At 38.6% G+C, this 22,806-nt stretch overlaps 2 protein-coding genes across 7 annotated transcripts in view; one reads left to right on the top strand and one right to left on the bottom strand.

Moving 5' to 3' along the window:
- The window catches only part of PLS1 (plastin 1), a 48,619-nt gene extending 47,596 nt beyond the window's left edge, over positions 1-1,023 (bottom strand). The window contains exon 1 of one of the 2 annotated variants that reach the window (XM_075418008.1): positions 927-1,023. The gene's annotated coding sequence lies outside the window, so the exon portion shown is untranslated. Of the gene's footprint in view, positions 1-403; positions 474-926 lie in introns of those variants that run through there. The other variant, XM_075418006.1, reaches the window with a different exon arrangement.
- Positions 1,024-1,146: 123 nt separating this feature from the next.
- Positions 1,147-22,806, top strand: part of ATR (ATR checkpoint kinase) — a 43,337-nt gene continuing 21,677 nt past the window's right edge. For 3 of the 5 annotated variants that reach the window (XR_012763637.1, XM_075418002.1, XM_075418005.1), the window contains exons 1-24: positions 1,147-1,229; positions 2,134-2,225; positions 3,583-3,726; positions 4,329-5,218; positions 6,227-6,411; positions 7,666-7,860; positions 8,081-8,307; positions 9,112-9,264; positions 9,416-9,614; positions 10,219-10,478; positions 10,889-11,079; positions 11,183-11,283; positions 11,598-11,769; positions 12,436-12,603; positions 13,485-13,679; positions 14,039-14,224; positions 14,669-14,761; positions 16,269-16,399; positions 16,595-16,738; positions 17,962-18,055; positions 18,811-18,936; positions 20,500-20,706; positions 20,916-21,029; positions 21,894-22,009. Coding sequence is in view for 4 of the 5 variants with exons in the window: in XM_075418002.1 (XP_075274117.1) it covers positions 1,171-1,229; positions 2,134-2,225; positions 3,583-3,726; positions 4,329-5,218; positions 6,227-6,411; positions 7,666-7,860; positions 8,081-8,307; positions 9,112-9,264; positions 9,416-9,614; positions 10,219-10,478; positions 10,889-11,079; positions 11,183-11,283; positions 11,598-11,769; positions 12,436-12,603; positions 13,485-13,679; positions 14,039-14,224; positions 14,669-14,761; positions 16,269-16,399; positions 16,595-16,738; positions 17,962-18,055; positions 18,811-18,936; positions 20,500-20,706; positions 20,916-21,029; positions 21,894-22,009 (4,442 nt within the window). In the remaining variant the exon portion in view is untranslated. Of the gene's footprint in view, positions 1,230-2,133; positions 2,226-3,582; positions 3,727-4,328; positions 5,219-6,226; positions 6,412-7,665; positions 7,861-8,080; positions 8,308-9,111; positions 9,265-9,415; positions 9,615-10,218; positions 10,479-10,888; positions 11,080-11,182; positions 11,284-11,597; positions 11,770-12,435; positions 12,604-13,484; positions 13,680-14,038; positions 14,225-14,668; positions 14,762-16,268; positions 16,400-16,594; positions 16,739-17,961; positions 18,056-18,810; positions 18,937-20,499; positions 20,707-20,915; positions 21,030-21,893; positions 22,010-22,806 lie in introns of those variants that run through there. The other 2 variants (XM_075418003.1, XM_075418004.1) reach the window with 2 other exon arrangements.

Raw genomic sequence — 22,806 nt, 5'->3', positions numbered from 1 at the left:
GAGGGGCTTCATCTCGGCCCAGAACCGCCGCCGAGCCCGAGATCCCGCACAAACGCGGCGCGAGCGACAGCACCGCCCGGACAGGAGAACGCAGCTCCAGCCTCCCCTCACGCATCTCCCCGCCACTCAAACCACCCTTCACGCTCCACGCATTTATGCGCTCGCCCCCCCAAAGGAACGCAACCGGGAAGCAACGCACGCTAAAAGTAAAACAAAAAAAACAAAACCCAAACCCAAACCCGCCGCGACACTCTGACTGTTTCCTAAGCGCGCTCCTCACCGCGATCTGCGGGGAGCAGCGCCGAGCCCCGCGCGGCCGGGGCGCACCCTCCCACCACCGAAGCGCAGCGAGCCGGGCTCACCCCGGCCAAGGAGCGACGCCGCCACCCCGCTCGCGCCCTACCTGCCCCCCGGCCGCCGCCGCCCGCAGTGCCGCGCCGCCCGCCAGGGCCCGCCGCCACCTGCTGCCGGCGCGGCCGGGGGGGCGGACGGGCAGAGCCGGCGGCCAATGGCGAGGCGGCAGGGGCGGGCCGAGGAGGGGTTCGCTTGGGGCCGGTCTCCGCCTCGCACCTGACAGACCTGGCGGCCGCCCAGCCGTGGTCGTGCTCTGCCCGCGGCGTGGCGGGACGCCGGGGCACGCCGAGGAGGTGCCGCCACGGGGGCGGTGAGCTGCCAGGGGCCGTTCTAGCGGGGGTTTCTCGGCCAGCGCCGAAGTTTCCTCTTCGCCGCCCCTCAGACCGGGGCCGCTCCCCCCCATCGCTGCAAGCCACCCTCAGAACGGCGGCGCTTCCCTCCCCCGCTGTGCGCTGGGAGTCCTCTGGAGCCGCAGCCCGGGCTCCGGCTGGCGCTCCCGGCAGCCCCTCAGTGCCCGTGCCGGGAATGGCCGCGCTTCGGCGGCGTGCGCTCGGCCGCCGCTAGGCTGTTACCTGTGCGTGCGCCGCGCCGCGGAGTAGAGCCCTGCTGGGGCGCGGGGTCCCCGTGCGGGGCCATGAGAAACCGGGCCCGAGGCGCCGTGACCGCGCTCTCGGCTGGTGACGAAGCGGTTAAACGCCAGCGGCGCCGCGGGGGAGCGCAGCCGTCCCTTCGCCAACGGAGGAGCTTTGGGTCCTGCCGGACGCCGTCACGCAGTTCCCGCCTCGGCGGCGCGCGGCCTGTTTCAAAGCGGGAGCCATGGCCGAGCAGGGCCTGGAGATGGCCTCCATGATCCCGGCGCTGCGGGAGCTGGCCAGGTAGGACGGACCCGGCCTCCGCCGCGTGGGGGGATGGGGGGGGGGGGGGGAGAACGCGGCCGGCCTCGCCCTCTCTGTGTGGCGTGGGGAGGTGGAAAAGCAAGGTCCCTTCCCCACCTCTGCGCCTGGTCTCCCGGGGCTGGGCCTGCGCCTGCGCCCTCCCCTCATCCTGGTCGCCTTCTCCCGCCGCCCGCCGGGGCTGCACCCTCCGTGCCCCTCGGGTGGTGCTGGTAGAACCTGGGGGAAGAGGCGGGTTGGCCCGCAGAGCACCCTGCGTCCTGGGGGCTTTCGTTCCGTCTGTAGTGTGGTTTCACTGAGAGTCAAACGAGCTTGAAAGTGTTTGGCTCTAAAGTTTTGATGGCAGCATCAAGACTGCAGCTTGGTTTTGTGGTGGGCAGCTGGCTGATGTGGAGGTGCAATTGCATGTTGAAGATTTGACCTGATAAGAGCTAGCTGCCATCTTACTCACCTGGGCAGTTGCTATTGTCACCTCTTACCCAGGGTATTGGTGGCTAATCGGCTGAATAATTTTGGTTAATTCCAAAGGTGAAACGGGTTCTTAATTTCTTTTTATTCTGCACCAAAGTTGGTTTGTTGCTTGGTAGTAGCTTGTGGATAAATTCCTTAGTCTGTCAGATGTAGATTTAATATATATAAAACATAACTGCATAACAAAATTAAATTATCTTCAGCGCTTTGTAAAACTTCATACTTCTGAAGAATAAGGAGAAAGAGGAACAGGCAATAAGCTGGTCACTGAAACAAGAAATTAATCTGTATTTCTTTTTGAAGACTTCTAGGAGAAAAAAATTAGTGTTTAAGCTTGTGTTGTTGAGATAGACTTAAAATAATTATGTTGTATTTTAAAATAGATGATGTCAAAACAATGTACCTTTAATTTTAGTGCTAGTCCAGAAGAATACAATATAGTTGTGCAGAAACCAAGACAAATACTCTGCCAGTTCATTGACAGAATTCTTACAGATGTAGATGTTGGTAAGTGTTACATCCCTATCTTTTAAAACTATTATCTGCTTTATGCTTGAAGTAATTCTTGTTAAAAAAAAAAAGTTACAACTTTTTTCAACAGAGATTTAGTAGATGAATGCAATAACATTTGTTACTTATTTTTTAATAACTTCCACGATGAAGTATTTGCTATGATGATGTGAAGTAACTTAAAAAAAAAAAAAAAAAAAAGAAAAAAGGAGGGAAATGCAGTGCAGGGTTGTATGAATATAAATGCTCGCAACATTGAAAATCAGGAGTATCATGTCATGTGATTGTTCATTGAGTAATATAGCTTGCAAGTCTTAATACTCACAGGGTCTTTCAGAATTGAAATACTTTGATGTAAACAGCTTTATTTTTAATTTTAGAATTCTACCAAAGCCTTATTTTAGTACTTCTGAAATCGCGTGAAGGTTCTAATTATTACAGTACTTTAACAACATTTTGGCAATTGTGAAATACATATACTACAAAATTGTCATTTGTAGTTATCTGTACATTTGCATCAAGGAGAATCACCATAAGGGTACCTTACTGTTTCCAAGGTGTAACTTCATGTAGCTGTCTGTAAGATTGATATTTTGTCCAGTGAATTGATCAATTTAAGTATCATATCCATGTTACTCTGTAGAATATTTGTTCGTTAATTCTCTTGTAGTCCTGAAAGGGAAGGCTATACAAATAAAAACAAAAAGCCAATCTGTTTTAGATACTGATTTTGAATACATAAGTGTTGTATTTTATCATTACCATGTAACTTTTCTGGTTAATTGCTATCTCAATCTGAGATAATTTCCTTGTTGTGCTCACTAACCATGTGAAATTTGGGTAAATCTGATATGATTCAGATATCTGATGCTGCTATATAGCTCCATTACAACAGGTATGTTTAGTATCTTGCTAAACTCTCTGATTCACTAAGCTGAACTTACTATTTAAATACTTCTATTTCTTGGCGATTTAGAGCAATTCTTAAGAGTTTGTTTTTTCTGTGAAGACCATAAACCTAGGGAAAATTGTGCTTTTAATAATTAAAATGTTAACTATTTGCTATTCTTCACTTATCAAATATTTGGATATAATACTAGATCTTAATACTTAAGCTGAGTAATTTATGTTTTTCTTAGTACAGTTTGGTGTCGCATAGAGGGTTTACAGTATGCACAAAAGCATCTTCATGGATTAATTAAGCACACTCACAAATTGGTAATTATACAGGTTTAATACCATACTACAGTATTTTATAAAAAAAAATTTCTTCTTTCTCTTTAGGCGGTGAACAAAATTTGTGAAGTTGGTTGTTGCAATGCTAATTCAGAAATGTGTGTTTGTTTTTTTTAAGTTGCTTTGGAACTGATTAAGAAATCAGATTCACAGCCAAGTTCTGTAATGTTGCTTGATTTTATTCAACATATCATGAAATCTTCCCCACTTATGTTTGTAAATGTGGATGGAAATCAGGAGGAAACTGAATGCAGTTGCATTGGTGAGTTTGTTGAAAATGTTTATGTTGAAGCTTGATATTTTCAGGATTTAAATTTTCTGACCATGGGATCATATAAAAGAACAAAAATGGGAAAAAGATTCATAAGTTCATTGTTACATATTTATAAGCAAGTGAATATTATGACTGAGTTTTAATATTGTGAATTGATTTGCACTTGTGATAATGGAAACTTATCAGGACAGAGTTTGACCTTATTCATTACCATTGCTTAGTGATACTGACCAGTTCATGTTGATCGTAGAATCATTAAGGTTGGAAAAGACCTCTAAGATCATCAGGTCGGATGAGATATTCTGTACACATTGATTGCCTGAGGGCATATTTGACAGAAGGAGAAGTCTGGAACTACGCAGTGTAAAATGTCTGTCTTCTCCCCCTCCCCCCCTTTTTATTTTAATAAGATCTGCTGAAGAAGTGGGCCAGTGAAGGTGCTCTGTTTACTAAGCCTACATGCATTTAACTGAAGAGTTTTCTTTTGTTTTACTGATGAGCAACCTACTATCAAGGAGGTGCTCATAATAGGAGTTTTTGGTTTTTATCTTAATAATTTTCTGTTTGCTGTTTCTTTTTTATTATCCTAGAATTTAGTAACTGGATCATAACAAGGCTTCTCCGAATTGCTGCAACTCCAAACTGCAACATGTTGCACAAGAACATCTGTGACGTCATTTGGTCTTTACTTTTTCTGTTTAAAATGAAGAGTTGTTCCATTTTCGAAGTACTAACAAAAGACTTGCTACAGCTTTTCCAAGACTTAATCTTCCTGCATGAGAGAGATGCACAAAAGCATCTCTGGGGCGATGCACTGGTCTGGCCAGTGACTGTAGAGAGATTTTCAAGCAAAACAAGTGACAATGTGGGATATTTAACATTGGCACCATTACAGCTGATGGGTATGCCCAATGTAGAATGTTTGGAGGTTACACTAATGTCTATTCTGACAGATATTGTTGCAGATGTGTTTTTTGTAAGACAAGATGTCATTCTCTGGGGGATAGGCTGCTCGCTGTTGGAGCATGGCAGTCCAAAAGTTAAAGCTTTGGCAGTGAAGTTTTTAGTAAAATTAGTTAATTTAGGAGGACCTCCGGAACAACTGGCCAGTGTTTTCTTCACAGTCTTTTTTAGAATTCTGCAGTCAGCACTTGAAATGGATACTGAAGAATCGGAACTCTTTGGAGAACCACTGTTACTGTTGGCGAGGACGTTGTTGCCTTTTGAAGCAGATTCTTACAAAAATATTGAACCTGTCTACTTGAATATGCTACTAGAGAAGCTCTGTGTATTGTTTGAAGGTGATGTGTTTAGGTGTCTTAAGTCTGAAAAGCTGAAAGCTGCTTTTTGCCATATACTGCAGTATTTTCTAGAGTTTGTTCCAATTGGCTATGAATCTGCCTTACAAGTAAGAAAAGTCCATATCAGTACCATATGTGGAATTTTTGTGAATATGCTTGGAACTCAGGAAGAACAAGAGGTAGGTTAATTTTAAAAACTGTATGTATCGTGTGAATAGATCATGTACAAAAACCTACCGCTGTGCAAAGAAGAAAATCTAGGAAATGCTATTTTTAGTTGCATAATTAGATGGATACTCCTTGTTTCTCAGCAGTTTCATGTATTTGTACAGATTAGAGTTCTTTAATTAGTTGGCTGTAGCTGGACCCTATTTTTTTTTAGAGGTATTAAACTATTGAGAATCTATGCAGGCACAAGAATATCTGTAATCAAAGTATAAAATGGGGGTAAGGCATAGAGTTAGCTCGTATAAGGGCAGCTTTACAAGTAATTTCCCTTCATCTGAGCTACTTTTACTTTCTAACCATGTGCTTTTAGTCATATTTGTTGGGGACAGGCAGACAGAAAGGTTTGAATTAAAATAGAATCATAGAATAGTTTGGATTAGAGGGGACCTTTAAAGGCCATCTAGTCCAACCCCTCTGTGGTGAGCAGGGGCAGTGTCAACTAGATCAGGTTGCTCAGAGCCCCACCCAACCTGGCCTTGAACGTTTCCAGGAATGGGGCGTTTAACAGCTCTCTGGGCAACCTGTGCCAGTGCCTCACCACCCTCATTGTGAAAAATCTCTTCCTTATATGCAGTCTAAATCTACCCTCTTTTAGTTTAAAATCATAATGAGGTGTTGATATGCTGCGTATTCCCTCTACCCTGTACACACACATGCATATCATATCTATTGTCTCTTAAACTTGGTGTGTCTGTCTTGATCGCTTTGGTAGTGAGGTATTATGGCAAGAACTGGGAAACAGCTGTACAAGCTGCATTCTCTCTGGCAGGAATGCAGGACACAATTGCTTGTGAGAGTTTTCATCTTGTAATTAAGATTTTTGAACAGAAAGGTTTTTAAGAGCTTTGTTACCATAATATTTTGAAATTTTTTATTTTAAATAAGAAACAGTAGTGTCTTGTCTTTGACAAGTAAGGCATTGTATACATCATGGTACTTCTGTTGTTTGTCCATCCCAGTATCTGGTGAGTCCACTTTATACAGCATTAAAAACACAGACGGAAGAAATCTTTCAAGACCTGCATCAGAACCAAATAGATACTTCTGATACTGATGGGTGGAGCAGCAGCAGTGATGAAGTTCCAGAGAAAAGACGACGACTAAGCCTAACAAAGCATCCAAAGAAATCACCTACACCAGTACAGTATGACACTTACTCAATTACTACTTCTATAGTAATTTGACTAGTGAATAATAACAAATGACAAATTTTGAGGCAGTTTCTTCGTAAGTCACATTGAAAGATCTTCTGGACAAAGATCTAAATGATATTTTGAAGGATCAGAATCTACAGATGATTTTAAGCCAAACTTTTGTTAAAGAGGCTATATTTTTAGTATGTTCAATGCAAATTACTTTCATTTTTACACACTGAAAACAGAAAAGCTGGGAGAATACATACAGAATGACAGAATCATGTATGTGGCTATGCTGTGGCACTGGACATGCTTAAAGCAGGTCTAGTTAAGTCAGGTTGTTCTCAGATGAACAAAGCCTCTATTTGTGCTGTGCTTCAGCTCCCTGATTCCTCGGACTTGCTCCAGCATGTTGATCTCTGTTGTATTTGGGCACTCAAAACTGGCTCCAGCATGCTGCGATCCAGGTGTGGGCTAGTGATCAGCCTTCACTCTTGATAATACAGCCCAGTGTGTAGCTGACCTTTTTGGCGACAAGGTCACGTTGCTCTTATATTCAACTTTGCCACAAGTCCACTGTGTCATTTTGTCCAAAGCTGCTTGCTAGCCAGTCAGCTCTCGGCCTGTTCTGTAGCACGGGGGTTTCTGTGCCAGTTGCGGGACTATTCTTATGTCTTTGTTGACCTTCATGAGGTTCTTGTCAGCCTAGTTTTCCAGCCAGTTGAGATCCTCCAAATAGTAGCTCTCCTTTCATCCACAGAGCTACCTGCCTCATTGTAGAAAGGAATCAAGTTAGTCTGGCATGATTTGCCCTTGGTAAATAGGTGCTGGCAGTTCCCAGTCACTTTCTTGTCCCTTATGTGGCTAGAAATGAGTTCAAGGAAGACTTTTTCCATAACCTTCCCAGGGACTGAGATTAGGCTGGCAGGCCTATAGTTCCTTGGATCCACTTTTTTGCTTTTCTTGAAGATGGGTGTAACGTTTGTCTTTTTTTAGTCATCAGGAACCACCCCGGTCACCATGACCTTACAAGGATTGTAGAGTTATATACCTTTACAGCCTTTCAGATAAGTCTGATTTGCAGACTTAACTTTAGAGTTAGTGTCTTGTTCTCCCAAAGAGCACATTTTAAGCTAAAGCTTCATTTGGTATTTTCCTAATCCCATATCCAATGTGGAATAGTTCTGGTTTTGCTGTGATGATTTATCTTTTTCTGAAAAATAAGTATATGTTGGAAAATAATTAATATGGTCAAATTACAGACTTAGTCCTGTAAACATGAAATCGAAGAGCTGTCTGTGGAATGCCATCGCCAAGAAAGCTGTATCCTTAATATTTATCCTTGAGAAAGACATTCTGACAGCAGATATTCTTCAGACTGTAGAAGGGATTGCTGTAATTCTGCGACTAGCTGCTTTGTGCATAGTTCATTGTTCTCCCCCAACAAATTCTCCCAGGTAAAGGTACCAAGGTGAAACCATGAGACTAATAGTTTCTTCTAACTGTTACCATGATTTGTGTAGATTACTTTAATGCTTGCCCATGTATCAGGACAAGTATTGGATAATTCCTGTATGTTTTGAAGAAGTAGATTCTCATAGTAACTTTGCTTACAAGCAATACAATACTAAATGTTTATAGTCTGTTGCATTGATCATATGATTTCTATTTTAACAGTACAGATCAGAAAGTAACGCATCCATGTAGCTCTGACACATCTAAGAATACTCCGAGTTCTTCAGATTCAGTGGTGAATATACAGTTCACGTGGATTTCCTCTGATTTTATCACAAGAGTAGTGAAAGTCTGCAGAAACCTGTTAGAAGCTGCTACGCAGATTGTTAACCTAGAACAAGTGATTGACAGAATAGTGAAGATCTTTGATGCTTTGCTGTATGCAAAAGGTGAGAAGTCCTTTAAACTAGCAAGTCTTTTATTGGATTTGTAAATTAGGAATGCAACTGACTAAATTCATCTGTTGTGGTAGTGGTACTGAAATTATAGATCTTGTGTTAGAACTCCAATTCCTGTACAAAAAAAAAGTTAAATAAAAAAAAGAGCATTCTTCTCTGTTTAGGAAATCGTGTTCAAAAAGTAATGCAAATGAAGCGCTCTAGTCTTTGTACTTCTGTTGATTTTTATCTCAACAAGAGACTACATGGGGATAGTGCAAGAAAGAAACAAACTTCTACCAGTTTTCTTTTTAAAATGCACAGAGGCAGCATGCCTTACTATCTCTGTTTCAGTGAAAGATTTCGGAGCTTCTGACCAGCTTCAGCAGATGTGGCATGCAGGAAGTGTACCAAAAATATTAAGTACTTGCATGGTTTTAAAAGTAGCTAGTTGGATGGAGGACTAAGACTGAAGTGGTAGGATGAATTCAGCTTACTAGCCATCCTAAAGTCCACCTGAGAGGCTTCGTACAAATCCAGAGATACCGAAGTTGTATTTGTTCTGCTACTCACATATTTTACATGGTGTCAAGAAAATTTTTAGGTTATTTTTATGTGGCACTACATAACTTATTGTTATGTGTCTAAAATGTGGGATATCAACATGTGGGAATAGTGATACTAATCTTTGACAGAAAAAAATAACATTTTGTAGCAAATTAAGAACATGAAATGTGCATCTGTTTTATAAACTATACAGAGCTGCAAAAATATCTTTTTGTTGTTGTTGTTTTGGTTTGGTTTTTTCCCCTCTAGTGAAAATTCCACTGGGTGATCAGATTCTTGATAACTTATGTGGATTGCTGTCTCTGCCTTGGATTTACAGCCATCCTGATGACTCTTCTTTTAAACCATGTGCTTTTGAGTTTGATCCTCTAGTTTTGAGTCAAAAAACTGCACAGAGTTTCTGTAAGTATGTTAAAGTAAAGAAAACCTAATATCTCTCTGGAATGATTGTTCTGAAGTGAAATTATTTTCTTTGCCCTCTTATGATGGTTGATGACATTAGAAGTTTAAATCAAGTAATTATCTGCTTTGTTTTGTTTTTTTTTCTTTGTAGCACCCCAAACTCAGTCACATTGTGCGTTCCTTTTGTCTCTCTTCCCAAGAAACTTTCGTCTGGATTGGAGAAAATCCATTTATCATTGGGCACTACAAAGTCCACATGAAGTAATTCGGGCTAGTTGTGTTAAAGGATTCTCTCTCCTGCTTCATCCACCAAGTGTGCAGTCCTGCAATATGATTCCCAAAGCTCTTTTGTATGTATTAATGCTGCCTTTCTGTCTTCATGCAAAAAGAAGAATGGGCAAATAGAAATGTAGTATAAGCACAAAAATAAATATTTATTTCTATTTCGTACAGAATTTGCTACATCTCAATTTCAGAAATCATGAGTTATAACAGGATATGTGTAAGTTACAATGTTGGTATGATAGAATAGTGTTTGCTTACCGTGTCAGTATACAAGTTACTTCACTAGTTGAAGACCCCATTTCTAACAAATTTAAACTAAGGAGGAGAAAAGAGATATCTTCCTCGGTTAATATACTTGATATTTGTCCATATGTATCTTAAAATCTTTCCAATTTCTCTGTCTTTTGTATATACATCTTCGTCTTCTCTAGTATTGTGTCTAGTCTTCAGTTTCTTTATGACATGCCAGACTCACCATGCCCAGTGCTACTTCAAACATTTAATAGAACTTGAGGGTAATCTGAAAAGGAAGAATATAGTTTAGTGAGGCAGATCCTTAAAATGTCCTAATGGTACTTTCAGTGTAGTTAGAGAATTCGGACAATGTAGAATTACAAATTTCTAGGTAAATCATGTGTTAAAATTGTTTCATTTTTGTTTCCATTTCAGAAATCAGATCAGAGATGAGTCTGAGCTAGTCAAGGAGGCTTGCGCTGCTATAGTTGGGAAATTATCTTGCTGTCTTTCTGGTACATTCAGTGTACAACCTTCCTTAGCAGACTCTGCTATTAAACATGTTACTTACAATATTTTATGTAGCAACCTTAATGTGACTTCTGCTCATGAAAAAACTTGCTCTGTGCAAGCCTGCATTTTCAAGCCGTTTCTTGTGCTTCTTGAGAACAAAGTATCCAGTTCAGTAAAGCTAGGTATGTGGCTTTACCATTATTAACATTTCGCATTTCTGTATGAGGTATTAAGTCACTACTTCTGTACTTTTCTCCATTCCTTTGTTCTATTTTTTTTTTTAATAGCTATGATGGTGCTTGTAATGTTGTGTTTCAGTTGATATCACTGCTAATGTTTGATGTTGTCATTGATATTCTTTTTAAACTACCTTGGCTTAATTTTGGTTTATGGCTATATCTAGAAATATAATACATGATAAAAACTGATTTTTAAGTAGCTTGTCTGGTTAGACAGTATTTACTCTTTTGATAAAAAAAAAATAACAGTGTGCTTCGTGGCTTACTCACATCACTGTTCTGTGCACTTCCATAGGTTTTTATAAAGCATTAAAAGTATTTTTTCCTTTCCTCCTCCAACCCATGCCACCCAGCATTTATAGAAAATATACCTCATCTTTGTAAGCATCTGGATTTTAACACTGATGAGTCCAGTGTGAAGATTCTTGTTGGGTCTTTATTAAATCTAATGGAAGATCCAGACAAAGATGTAAGAGTGGCTTTTAGTGACTGCATAAAGAACATACTAGAATCCTTAGACTCTGAAGATGGATTCATAAAAGAGGTGAATTCGTGTTTGGTTTTGGTTGTTTTTCCTGACTTACTATGGTTTTTGTTTCACTCATGTCAAACACTAATATTTTTTGTTTTGTTTTCATGTGTTCTAGCTGTTTGTTTCACGAATGAAAGAGGCCTATACAAATGCCAAAATATCAAGAAATAATGAGCTTAAAGATACCTTGATTCTCACAACAGGAGATATTGGAAGGTATTTTTGATAGTATCTTGAAAATTGCCAAGTGGTGTCAGTTTGTGATGCAAAGTAACTTTTTGTTCAAATGTAAATGGAAGATTAAATTATGTATTTCAAGCCCAGCCTTTGTCCAGAGTCCCTTGCAACTGTACTAAGCTGTTGATTTATATGGAATATTCCTCATTTTCTTCTGCCCTGTCACAGGAAGTACAGATAAGCTATGCAAATACAGTGCTGAGTCATTTTGCATTATGTGTTCTTAAGTCATTTCATTAATTCAATAATTCTTTTTTCCTTTTTAATTCTTTTTCTTCTGCTTACTTTGTAAGGGCATCAAAAGGAGATTTGGTACCATTTGCCCTCTTGCATTTGTTACACTGTTTATTGTCCAAGTCAGCTTCTGTGGCTGGAGCAGCATACACAGAAATTCGATCCCTGGCGGCAGCAAAGTCCATAAAACTGCAAGCTTTTTTCAGTCAGTACAAGAAGCCTATCTGTCAGGTAAAAAGAAACGAGTTGGTGGTTTAGAAAGGCGTATGTTTAGGTTCTTTTCGTGTATTTTGAAAATGGTATTAAAGGTAAAAATTACAGTACTTTACAAGGTGAAATCTCATAGAACAAGAAAGAAATGATTTAAAAAACGAGGAAAAAAGAAAACCACAAATATCCAGGAAAGAATAGGCAATGTTTGACTTGGTCGTGCTCCCCTCAACAGTATTGTTTTGCTTTTTTCCCTAGATGCTGCCATTTTGAAATAGAGAGGCTGTATAGTTTCTTGCATTATGTAGTGCTATTGCCACAAGAGGCAATGGTTTAAAATTGCAATTGAAGCCAGTGTTTCACAGGCATAATACAGACATGATTGATTTGTTCTTTTGTTATACACCGTTACCTAAAGACAGAAGTTCTGTTTAAAAGAAAATTATCAGACTTTTCTACTTTTGAATATTTTTTTAATAATGCAGTCTCTGAATCCAGAGTTGTAAAATTAAATGCACTTACTAAGTGGATGATAATCCAGTTCTATCGCAAAGTAATAATCATAGATCTATGTGCAAGAAATAAGAAAGAAAAACAGATGCATAGAAAGAAGAGCAAAACTCTTGTGTTTATTTTCAGGGAGCGAAAAAGAAAAATAATACTAAATATATATTTCTTCATGCTTAGTTTCTAGTGGAATCCCTGCACTCCAGCCAGATGACGGTATTGAGTGCTCCATGCCAGGGTAATGAGCTTCAGAAACAAACAGCTGCTCACCAGAGAGAAGTGGCTCTGGACATGTTATCTGAGATCGCCAATGTATTTGATTTTCCAGATCTAAATCGCTTTCTCTCAGTAAGTTGGTCAGTCCTTTCTACTTTTTTTAACATTTTATGTGTGTATGCGCTTGTGGATTTCTATTTCAGTCCACAACTTTCTGTGAATGTCACAGATCTGAATTTTTTTTTCTCTAGTTGCTGTTGTTTGTTATAATATGGAATACTTCGGGGTTGCTGCAACTGGGAGCTGAAGTGCAGAGTAACAGTTTTATCAAGGATTTAGTGTTGGTACAGTGCTAATTCAAGTATGACAGATGAACTAATTAACGTCTAGAGTACTCATTGAGTATATCTATTTTAGTGTACTTGGAGCGATTCTTTGTAAGGTGTGGTTTTTGCATGATGTCTGCTTTCTTGTTTCAAATGAAGAAAGCTATTGTTCTGTGGATAGATCTCTTCTTGATCTGGTTAGTTATCTGTTTTACTTGAAGCCTAAGTGGCTTCATACTCATACTTCTATTTTGCTTGTTGGTAGATGGCAAATGCACAACCGCTAAGTAAGCAGAGTTGTAGTTGACTGATAGTTTGGGGGAGTGTTGTTGTATGGGGGTGTGTTGTTTTTATTGTTGTGGGATTTGGATTTTTTTCCTTTTAAGGTTTCCTTTTGTGGAGAATGTGGATGGACACATAAAATGCTAGCTTGCTTTTTGTTTGCATGTTTCTCAATATTGATTAGATGAAGCACCTCCTTAAGTAATTATTTTTATTTTATCTGCATTTTTACTGGGTATTTCCATCTCGTTAAAAATTCTTCTTTATTCGTACCTGTGGTCATACGTATGACCAGAGTTGTGTGGTGTTGTACTGACACAAATGGAACAAAGTCAAACCCTGGGGTTTTGGAGGGGTGTTTTGTTTGTTTGTTTTTTCCATTAAGTGTTGTTCTTAATTTACCAGCGGACCCTACAGGTTTTGCTTCCTGACCTTGCAGCCAAGGCTAGTCCTGCAGCCTCCACACTTATTCGAGTCATAGCAAAACAGTTGAATGTAAACCGAAGAGAGATTTTAATCAATAACTTCAAATACATCTTCTCACATTTGGTCTGTTCCTGCTCCAAGGATGAGCTTGAGCGGGCGCTTCATTACCTCAAGGTAAACTGGCATTTGGTCTATTACACATGCAGATTAGGAGCAACAATTGATGAATAGTGAGCTTTATGCTTTATATAAGTTAAGATCTTGTAAAGCACAGGTGGGGAAATTGTATACACAGAAGCTTTGTTCTTATTGTGATTTATAGTCTGTTCCATTGGCTCTAAGGAACTGTTGTAAGATATTTTGCAAACTTAAAAACTCTAAAAACTTGGTTTATCTAACATTGAGCTGATTGGAAGCTTTTCCTTTGTTTTCTGGGGTAAATCAACCAGAGTCCAGTACCTCCCGTCTCTCAGTGTGCTAGTTTCACTGTGATGAAATGAAGACTTGGTTTCTGTTTTGCTGTTTGATTATAGAATGAGACTGAGATAGAACTGGGCAGCTTGCTGAGACAGGACTACCAGGGACTGCATAATGAATTACTGCTGCGTATAGGAGAACACTATCAACAAGTCTTCAATGGTTTATCAATATTGGCTTCATTTGCATCTCATGATGATCCCTATCAGGGACCTAGAGAAATAACATCACCTGAACAAATGGTAAGGGCGTCAAAATATTCATGTTCAGTTTTGTTCAGTGATTTTTTTTTTTTTTTCTCCAGTCTGAGAGTGAAGGCAGTTTGACATTCTCTGAACATCGCTTATTTGAGGCAAAAAGTGGAGGAAGGGCTGGCATTTCATATTAAGTGTTCCTGTAATAGGGAGATACATACCAAGTACACATTAAAAAAAACAAAAGGAAAAAACCCCAAACAAACTATCCAACACCCCCCCCAACCAGAAACCCCCAAATCCTATCAAAACAAAAACCCCACAGCCTAATAGGGATGTCTTTCATTAACACTGATATTTTTTAAGGCGCAGTGTATGCATTTGTCTTTTAGAATTAGCATTTCATACTTGCTTTTTTAATTTCTTAAGTTTAGGAATGTGTTAACAGTAAGATTATTTGCTTTTTACTTTTTTTTCCCCTCCTCTCCACAGGCTGATTATCTGCAACCTAAGCTGCTTGGTATCTTGGCTTTTTTTAACATGCAGTTACTAAGCTCCAGTGTTGGCATTGAGGATAAAAAAATGGTGCGTAAACTTAATTTTGAATATTAAAACAAAGATAAGCAAGGGCTGTTTTAATATTCCAGATTTACTTATGTGATTGTGCAACTGTCATTGAAGTCTCAAAGTTACTAAGGTTCCCACATGATTCTTGGAAACTGATGGTCTCACTGTGGGTAGGACTTCTGTGTAAACTCAAAAATTTGTTTAATTTTGTTTCTTTAATGGTCAGCTAATGTATGTGTTTCAGGCAGGCATGGTATATGTAACAAGTCAGCAAACTAACAATTTTAGAGGAGAAATCCAAGTGTATGTTTTGTATGTGTGAAAGAAACAAAAGTGGGGGATGAAGTATGAGAGAAAACTGGAGTTACTGCAGGGAACGGGGTTCTGAGGGCACCCAAGGGCAAAACTAAAGAAAATAAGATGCAAATCCAAGAGAAACTGGGCTTGATTTGTTTTACTTCTCATGGAACAGCTCCTTTCAGCTTTACAGTAGAGAGCATTTAGAGAAATTGGAGGCACCTTGAAACAAATTCTGAAAATTCTGCTCTGCTGAGGTAGTGCTTCTAACCACAAGACAGGGCTTTTGGACACCTCACAGAGGTAGTCCAGATGATTTCTGTAGGGAATTTTTCAATGCTAGGATGTATATAATCTTTACATTGGTGGACTGCATTTTCTCTGGTGTTCTTTCAAGCTTTTGTTTCTCAGATACTCACGCTGAGATGCTCTCATTTTCATAGCCCTAGATTTTCACGCTTTCTGAATTTTTCATCTATATAGCATTTCTTCTGCTGTGCCTGCTGTTGTTTATATCTCTTATTGTTCTGGTTTTCATTCTTGGTGAGTTTACCTTTCCTCAAGCTCAGGTTTCTTCCTGTGCTACTGATCTGTCATGCTGAACATTGTACTACCTCATTTGGTAGTGTTACTGTGATTGAAGTATCTCCTGCTTTTTCCGCATCTTAGTATTTCTCTTCTGTCCTTTATCAGTCCCATTGACAACTGAGCCATTACCTGTTTCCTGAAGCTTACCAATCACTTCTGCTAGGAGTCAATGCTGTTGTTGGTGTTTGGGGGTTTTTTTGTTTGGTTTTTGTTTGGTTTTTTTAATGCAAGTTTTGGGTTTTATCTCTGTATTTTCAAAATCTGCTCTTTTCAGCTTCTAAAGCTTTGGACACATAGTCAATTGTGTCTTATAACAAACTTCTATAACTGTGAACTCCTGTGGTGTCCACGTTCTTCCCTCATCAGTCTATCAATGGGCTAAATACTGACTTCTGTTACAATCCTGTCATTACAGATCCCCTTTCATTCTCTTTTCCTCTAACCCCTAAATTCTTTACTGAAACATCAAACTAATTTGATCACAGAATCACAGAATGGTAGGGGTTGGAAGGGACCTCTGTGGTCTTGATGTCTTATAGGGTATGATTTCTTAAGCCAGGGTAGCCTGATTTTATTAGAAAATATGGCTTGTATATGTTATACTGAGTAATACCCTAAAATGACTTTTCTCTGTGTCTAGGCTTTAAACAGTCTTATGTCTTTAATGAAGCTCATGGGTCCCAAACACATCAGCTCAGTGAGAGTGAAGATGATGACTACACTAAGAACAGCTCTAAGATACAAGGATGATTTTCCAGAACTCTGTTGCAGGTGAACTGATAGTGTACCCAAACAGTGACATACCTGCCATTTCTGTCCTTGAATACACTGTTTTGGTTTATTCTAGACAATAATTTAAACCACAGTGCTGAAATAACTTAAAATGCTTCTCGTGACTCACCTGAAGTATCTTTATGCAGAGAAGAATCATTGATTACTATTGTTTTTTTGTCTTTTCTTGTTTAGAGCGTGGGATTGTTTTGTTCGAAGTCTGGACCATTCATACCTTGGCTCCTTGCTTAGTCATGTGACAGTAGCGTTATTGCCCCTGATACATATCCAACCAAAGGAAACTACAGCAGTATTTTACTTTCTCATAGTTGAGAACAGGTACCATACAAAATATTTTCAGTTCTGTGGATTAAATCCTGGAATAGGAATGGGGATAACAGTAAATTAAAGCTGCCCAGCACTGAGATGAGAAAACTTGTTTTCTGTAGAATAGTATGTTGTTCTATAAAAGTCCCACTTCTTTAAATGGCGATGAGATTTTGAAATTTGACAGGTGATAGCTTTGTCTGAAAAGATGCTTTTATATTGTCCTTATAAAAGTATAGGACGCTATGGCCAAGTTACAACCCATTCAGACACTTGCCCTTGCCAGGTTTTCAGATATCTGCATTTTTTTCTGCTGGTATGGAAAATGACTTCCCTCTACAAGGCACGCAAACAGAATAGCAATGATTGCTAACATTTGCTCTAAGCTAGAGAGAGGTGTGCAGAGCTGGAAATAGAGAGGAAATGACTTCTTTGTTTCTTTCAATAATTAGAGTGATAATTATGAAGTGCACAGAATTTAATGTTGAGTAAGATTTCATACGTCCTCTTCACAAGTGGTCACACCAACTGAAAATAAAATCAAAGTCTAATACAAAAGACTCGAATTTTTGTGAAAACCTTTTTGAAGACAATGTCGAGTCTTAATTCTTTTTCATCTTCTGTTTAGTAGCTTAAAATTATGATTTATTTTTTCTTTTTAGGATTGGTGATAGTTGATATCTTGATTACTTATGTTGGCTTTTCATTTTTCTTGCCCTGTATCATAGCAACAGTATTTAAAATAAAAGGTGGCAATAGGAGTAATAAGGCTCTTGTAGAAGCCCATAGTAGCAAAACTGAAAGAGATTCCTTCATGTCAGGAACACAGAATTCTCTTTTTGGTTGTGTGTTTTCTTACAAGGAAAACTGGAATGGATTCACATCAAATGGGATTATTCTCACCCTTTGGCCAGTGTCCAAAATAAGGAGAGCCAAACCTGGTAGAGGTGAATGGCAGCCTTGAAAGCTTTAGAAAGAACTGTCTTTAAAAGAGAAAGTAATTTAACATATAGAGGACAAACACCTGTGGTTTAGTTGAGTAATATCAAACAAATAGTTTAATATGTATACTTAATTATGTAAAATAATGCATGGAATTTACCTTTTTTAGTTTTTTAACCCTTTGTTCTTCTAGTCATTACATTTCACTGCTTTCTTTGGATGAGTTTTAAAGATCTTTCTGATCTAATGGATGTTTGCTATGTTCTTTGTAATAATTTTTTTGTAACTATTAGGGATGCAGTACGAGACTTTTTACATGAAATATATTTTCTACCTGACCTTCCAGAGCTAAAAGAAATTCAAGTTGTCCTTCAGGAATACAGAAAGGTACAGCTTCTTTTAGCTATTTGTTTATTTTTAATGCATCAAATGAATTCATGACAAGCCAAGAAAACATGTAAAATTTATTGTTAAGCAGAAATAGTATTTATCTGCCTCCACAACAAAACAGAATTTGTGTATCGCCGGAATACTTTGAAGGAGGTTCTGGTTCTTCTTTAGGAGTGAAATATGCTCACATTTACCATGCATGTTTCTGTAGCATCTTCTGAACACTCACTTTTCATCTTGTTGAGACTAAAGAGATTACCAGATTAAGTCAGCAGTATAATCTGTGGCAATGAATGTGTTACAAGAGAAGCTACTTTAAATTTGATCCTTTTGCCATATTCTCTTTAAAGGTAACAAAGTTTGTCTATTTTAGAGTAGTCCATGGTCCATTTCTTTTGGTTGCCCTCAGAATGATTAGGTAATACATGGGAGGCAGCAATTATTTCGTAGGAATGAGATAACAAAAGTAAAAATTAATTTGATTTTAGCTAATGAGGTGCTCAAAGCAAAGCGTTTTCTTCTGATTTAATCATTTTTATTTACACCATTATTGTATTTACATGTAAATATAGCACCTTTTTGAGATAAACATTTAAAAACATAGACAGGAATACAGTGCTATATGGATATAGGCGAGAATGTAGGCAGAAAGGTAGTTGTCTGTATGTATTCTCACTTGTATTGTTGGAGATGCTGCTCAACCGTGCTCCTGTTGCTTTTTACTTGAACTTCTTGTGTCATGTCTTGTTCAGGAATCGTCCAAAAGCACTGACCTGCAGACAACACTGCAGCTGTCTATGAGAGCTGTTCAGCATGAGAATGTGGATGTTCGTATTCATGCTCTTACCAGCCTGAAAGAAACGCTATATAGAAATCAGGTATAGAAAACCTCTTTCAGTAGAATTGAGAATTAATCAAAGTAGCATCTGGACCAATAATCTAAAACTCTGTACTGTTAGTGGGTATTCACATGAACTGTGTTATTCTCCTCAATTTATTAAGCTAGCTGTTTCTTAATACAGTGGGGAGAAGGGATTCTTTTTCATCATGTCTCCTTATAAGAGGACTTTCAAATCCTCCTAATCTGTGTGGTGCCAATTAAGCAAGGCTAGTCGTATATTTCTTACCTTTTTCAACTGTAAGGAAAGATGTATCTAGGAAGTCCATTTCAGCAATCGATTACGTGGGTTTGTTTTCTGTTAGAACATGTATGGCTTTTGCATCAGAAGGCTAATACATTAAAGCCAGCATTTTTGTATGCAAGTGTGATATCTGAAAGAATTAAGAAGTATGTAACCACCTCACACCTTTGGGTTTTTTTTGGTTTTTTTTTTGGTCCTTTCCTTCTTTGCCTTCCACCCTCAAAAATGTGAATCCATTGATCATATTCTAATAAATTTTGTATCCAGGTACAAGCTGTGGAGACACAGCTTTACAAATCTGTGTGATTATTAGCACAGAGGGGTTGAAGTGACCTGTTTAAAAAGAAAAAAAAATCAACACAAAAAAACCCCAACAAAACCAGAAAAACCCTACCACCCAAACAGAAAACAGCCCCCCCTTATCCTCTTAGTATATATCTATAAGATTGTGGGACACTTTTCAGTCAGAAATTAAAAATAAACCTAACTAAAAGAACAATCGTTGTGTATATTCCTGGCCAATCAGTAATTCTTGCAGCGCAGGTCAGCAAAATTTCACCATGTGTTGCTTAGAATTCTGGCAAAGTAATTGGGGCAAATCAAACTTAATAGTTGTGGAACTATTTGTTCTGTTTTGTTGGCTATGGTTTCAGTTTTCATTAAACATAACAATAGTAAATGTCTTCACGTTATTAAGAGAAAATTTTTTGGTCTAAATGTGGAACTGGGGAATAACAGCTGGGCCAAAATGAAAAAGCAAGGAAATCCAATTAAAATGATGGGCATTGATTAAAGGACTTGAAATCCTGGGCTTTGCAGGGACTGAGAGTGAAGGAAATGACCAACAAATGGGAAATCATAAGAATACAAATGGCAGCAAAACCAGAAGGTATGACAACACAGCTGCATAAAAGAAATTAAAAGGAAGTATCAGAACACATGAAGAAAAGGGACATATAAGTGATAAGTTAGTGTAGAAAAGAAGAGAGGTTCTTGGTAAGACAGGGAAAGAAAATGAAGTTAGTAGAGATGTGTGTGATAATGAAATACAACATTGGCCATGACAGCATTATTAATTGAGGCCCAAATCCCTTATTCATTTGTTTAGCCCTTCCTAGGGTAACAAGCAACTTAAGGCAATTGGGCTGTAGTTACAAAATGGCAGTATTTGAATCACTAACCTAAAGACATGGGTATGTGAAATACGAAGTAAGGGCGAGTTGCAGATGGAAAATTTCTAAGGATATTTACCATAAACATGGTTGTGCCATAACTCATCTTTATTTTTCAACTTCCTAGGAAAAATTGATAAAGTACGTAACAGACAGTGAAACTGTGGAGCCAGTCATCTCCCAGCTGGTAACTGTACTTCTAATCGGCTGCCAGGATGCAAATCCTCAAGCCCGACTACTTTGTGGAGAATGTTTAGGTGAACTGGGAGCCATAGATCCCGGCAGGCTGGATTTTTCAACAAGCGAAACTCAAGGAAAACATTTTACATTTGTGGTAAGAAGTATTGCTGTAGTGTGTTGTTTGCATTAAGGGTTTTTTATAAGTGTGTGGGAGTAGGGAACCTCTTATCTTTAGAGCCTTTGAAAATCTATACTTGCTTTCTCATCAAACAGTTTAGAGTCAGGCTTCGAAGTGTTTGTCTGAGATTAAAGGTACAGCTATTACTCTGTTTTAATAAAACCGGTGTTGTGTTTGTGATTGAGGCTGGTGTGGAAGATCCAAATTTTGCCTATGGGTTATTAATGGAACTGACCAGAGCATTCCTTGCTTATGCTGATAATGTCCGTGCTCAGGATTCCGCAGCATATGCAATTCAGGTAAGATACGTGGTTAATCCTATTTTTTCTTCACCAATTATGTCCTATCACACAGAACATAGAAGTGTGCAATATAAATGTACATTTTGAAGTACGTGCTTAAGTATTTTAGACTTCATCCTGTACAGCTTTAAAACAAGGTAAAAGGTTATTCAGCATAGTGATTTTTTTTATCTTTTGAACTCACTTAGAATTCTGAGGAGTTGTCAAATAAATGAAGATTTATTTGCCTTTGTGTCACGATATTTTAGGAGAGATCTGATGTTTCAGAGATAACTAGCAGTCAATACGTTGTAATTCAAGGAGTAATCCTGAGACTGACTTAGAAATGGTGCAGGTACCATAGGCAGAAATGAAGAGCAGGAAGTGTTCCTGAGAGGGTTTCTGCATACAGTTTTAAGAAGCAACTGAAAGTGAGCTTGCCCTTATTTTCAGACTGTGGTCTTTTGTACTGATTTGCCAACTTTGTTGTTGTTTAATATCTTTGTGAAAACGATTCTTTGCTCAAGGAGAAAATAAGTAGCCCCACGTGGTCAGTGGAATAAGAGAATTTCATTAGCTTATGCACAGAGAGGAATCAGACTAACTTGTAGTCCAGGTTTATTGGCAGATGTAAAGAATACAAGATAATGTGGTCCAAACACCAACTGGAGAATCTGGGGAATCAGTAGTTAGTTGAAATCAACACTGCCTGGTAATAGGGGATTAACAATGTTGGATGAAAAGTTTTGCAGTTACAATTTTGGAATTCAATGTTCTGTAACTTATATCTCATTACTTTTGTATTCACACCTTTTTTTGTTACTGCTGTGGTCATGAAATATTTCCAGTGCTAACTTGGTCATGTAAACCATGTCTTTTCAGGAGTTATTGTCTGTCTATGACTGTAGAGAGACAAACACTGACTGCCCAGGCTCCAGGCTTTGGAAGAGGTTTCCTGAGCATGTGCAGGAGATCTTGGAACCTCACCTAAATACACGGTACGCATCAACTTAAGCAATGTCTTTTCATAACAGCTTTAAAAACACTTATTTTTTTCTCCAGGCTAGCAATAACTTTATTTGGTTTTGTGATGGTTACTCTTCTGTGAAGAGCGATATGTGTATATACAAAATTCAAATAAGGTCCTTCTACATAAAGCTGAATTAGCACTTCCTTGAATGTAATTCTCTGTAAATCAAAAGAGCAAAATTCTTCCCTCATACTTTGTCCAGATCTGCCTGTATGTCCCTAGAGTATTGTCTTCCTCATATGATGTTTTGAAGCTTGTATTTCTGTTTTCTTTCCTCTGTACAAATTCTCACTAGCATTTGAGTTTGTACTCGGTTTCATTAATAGCCGTTTACTGCTACCCTTTATGGAAGTAGGAAGAGCTCATTGGGTTTTAACTTCACTTTTCATTTTGTTGAATTAGTGACAAAAATAATTTGAAGAAAACTTCAAATTATGTATGCACCTTAATTTGAAGTTATAACAATGTTCCCTTTCTGAGTCTTCATGAAAACCATCGTGCTTATCTGTGATAAGTTTTACCTTTTTAGAAAACAAACTTTTTGATATTTCTTGGCTTTCACATATGTTCTGGGTTTTTCCTGTCAAAAATATAGGACTCAAAAAACCTGATTTGAACAGCACTTAAAAGTTGTGGTAACATGTTAGGTTGTTTGTATTTCATGTTTCATTATAAGAAGCTCTGGGGTAAAATATGTTGACTACTGAGAGTATTGTCTTAATTATTTTTTAAAAGATTCTGAAGATGAAACCTAATATGATTCCA

Source organism: Opisthocomus hoazin, chromosome 4 (assembly GCF_030867145.1).
Source record: "Opisthocomus hoazin isolate bOpiHoa1 chromosome 4, bOpiHoa1.hap1, whole genome shotgun sequence".
Classification (NCBI taxonomy): domain Eukaryota; kingdom Metazoa; phylum Chordata; class Aves; order Opisthocomiformes; family Opisthocomidae; genus Opisthocomus; species Opisthocomus hoazin.
The sequence above is the reverse complement of the archived record's forward strand: the minus strand, read 5'-3'. Positions and strand labels throughout refer to the sequence as shown.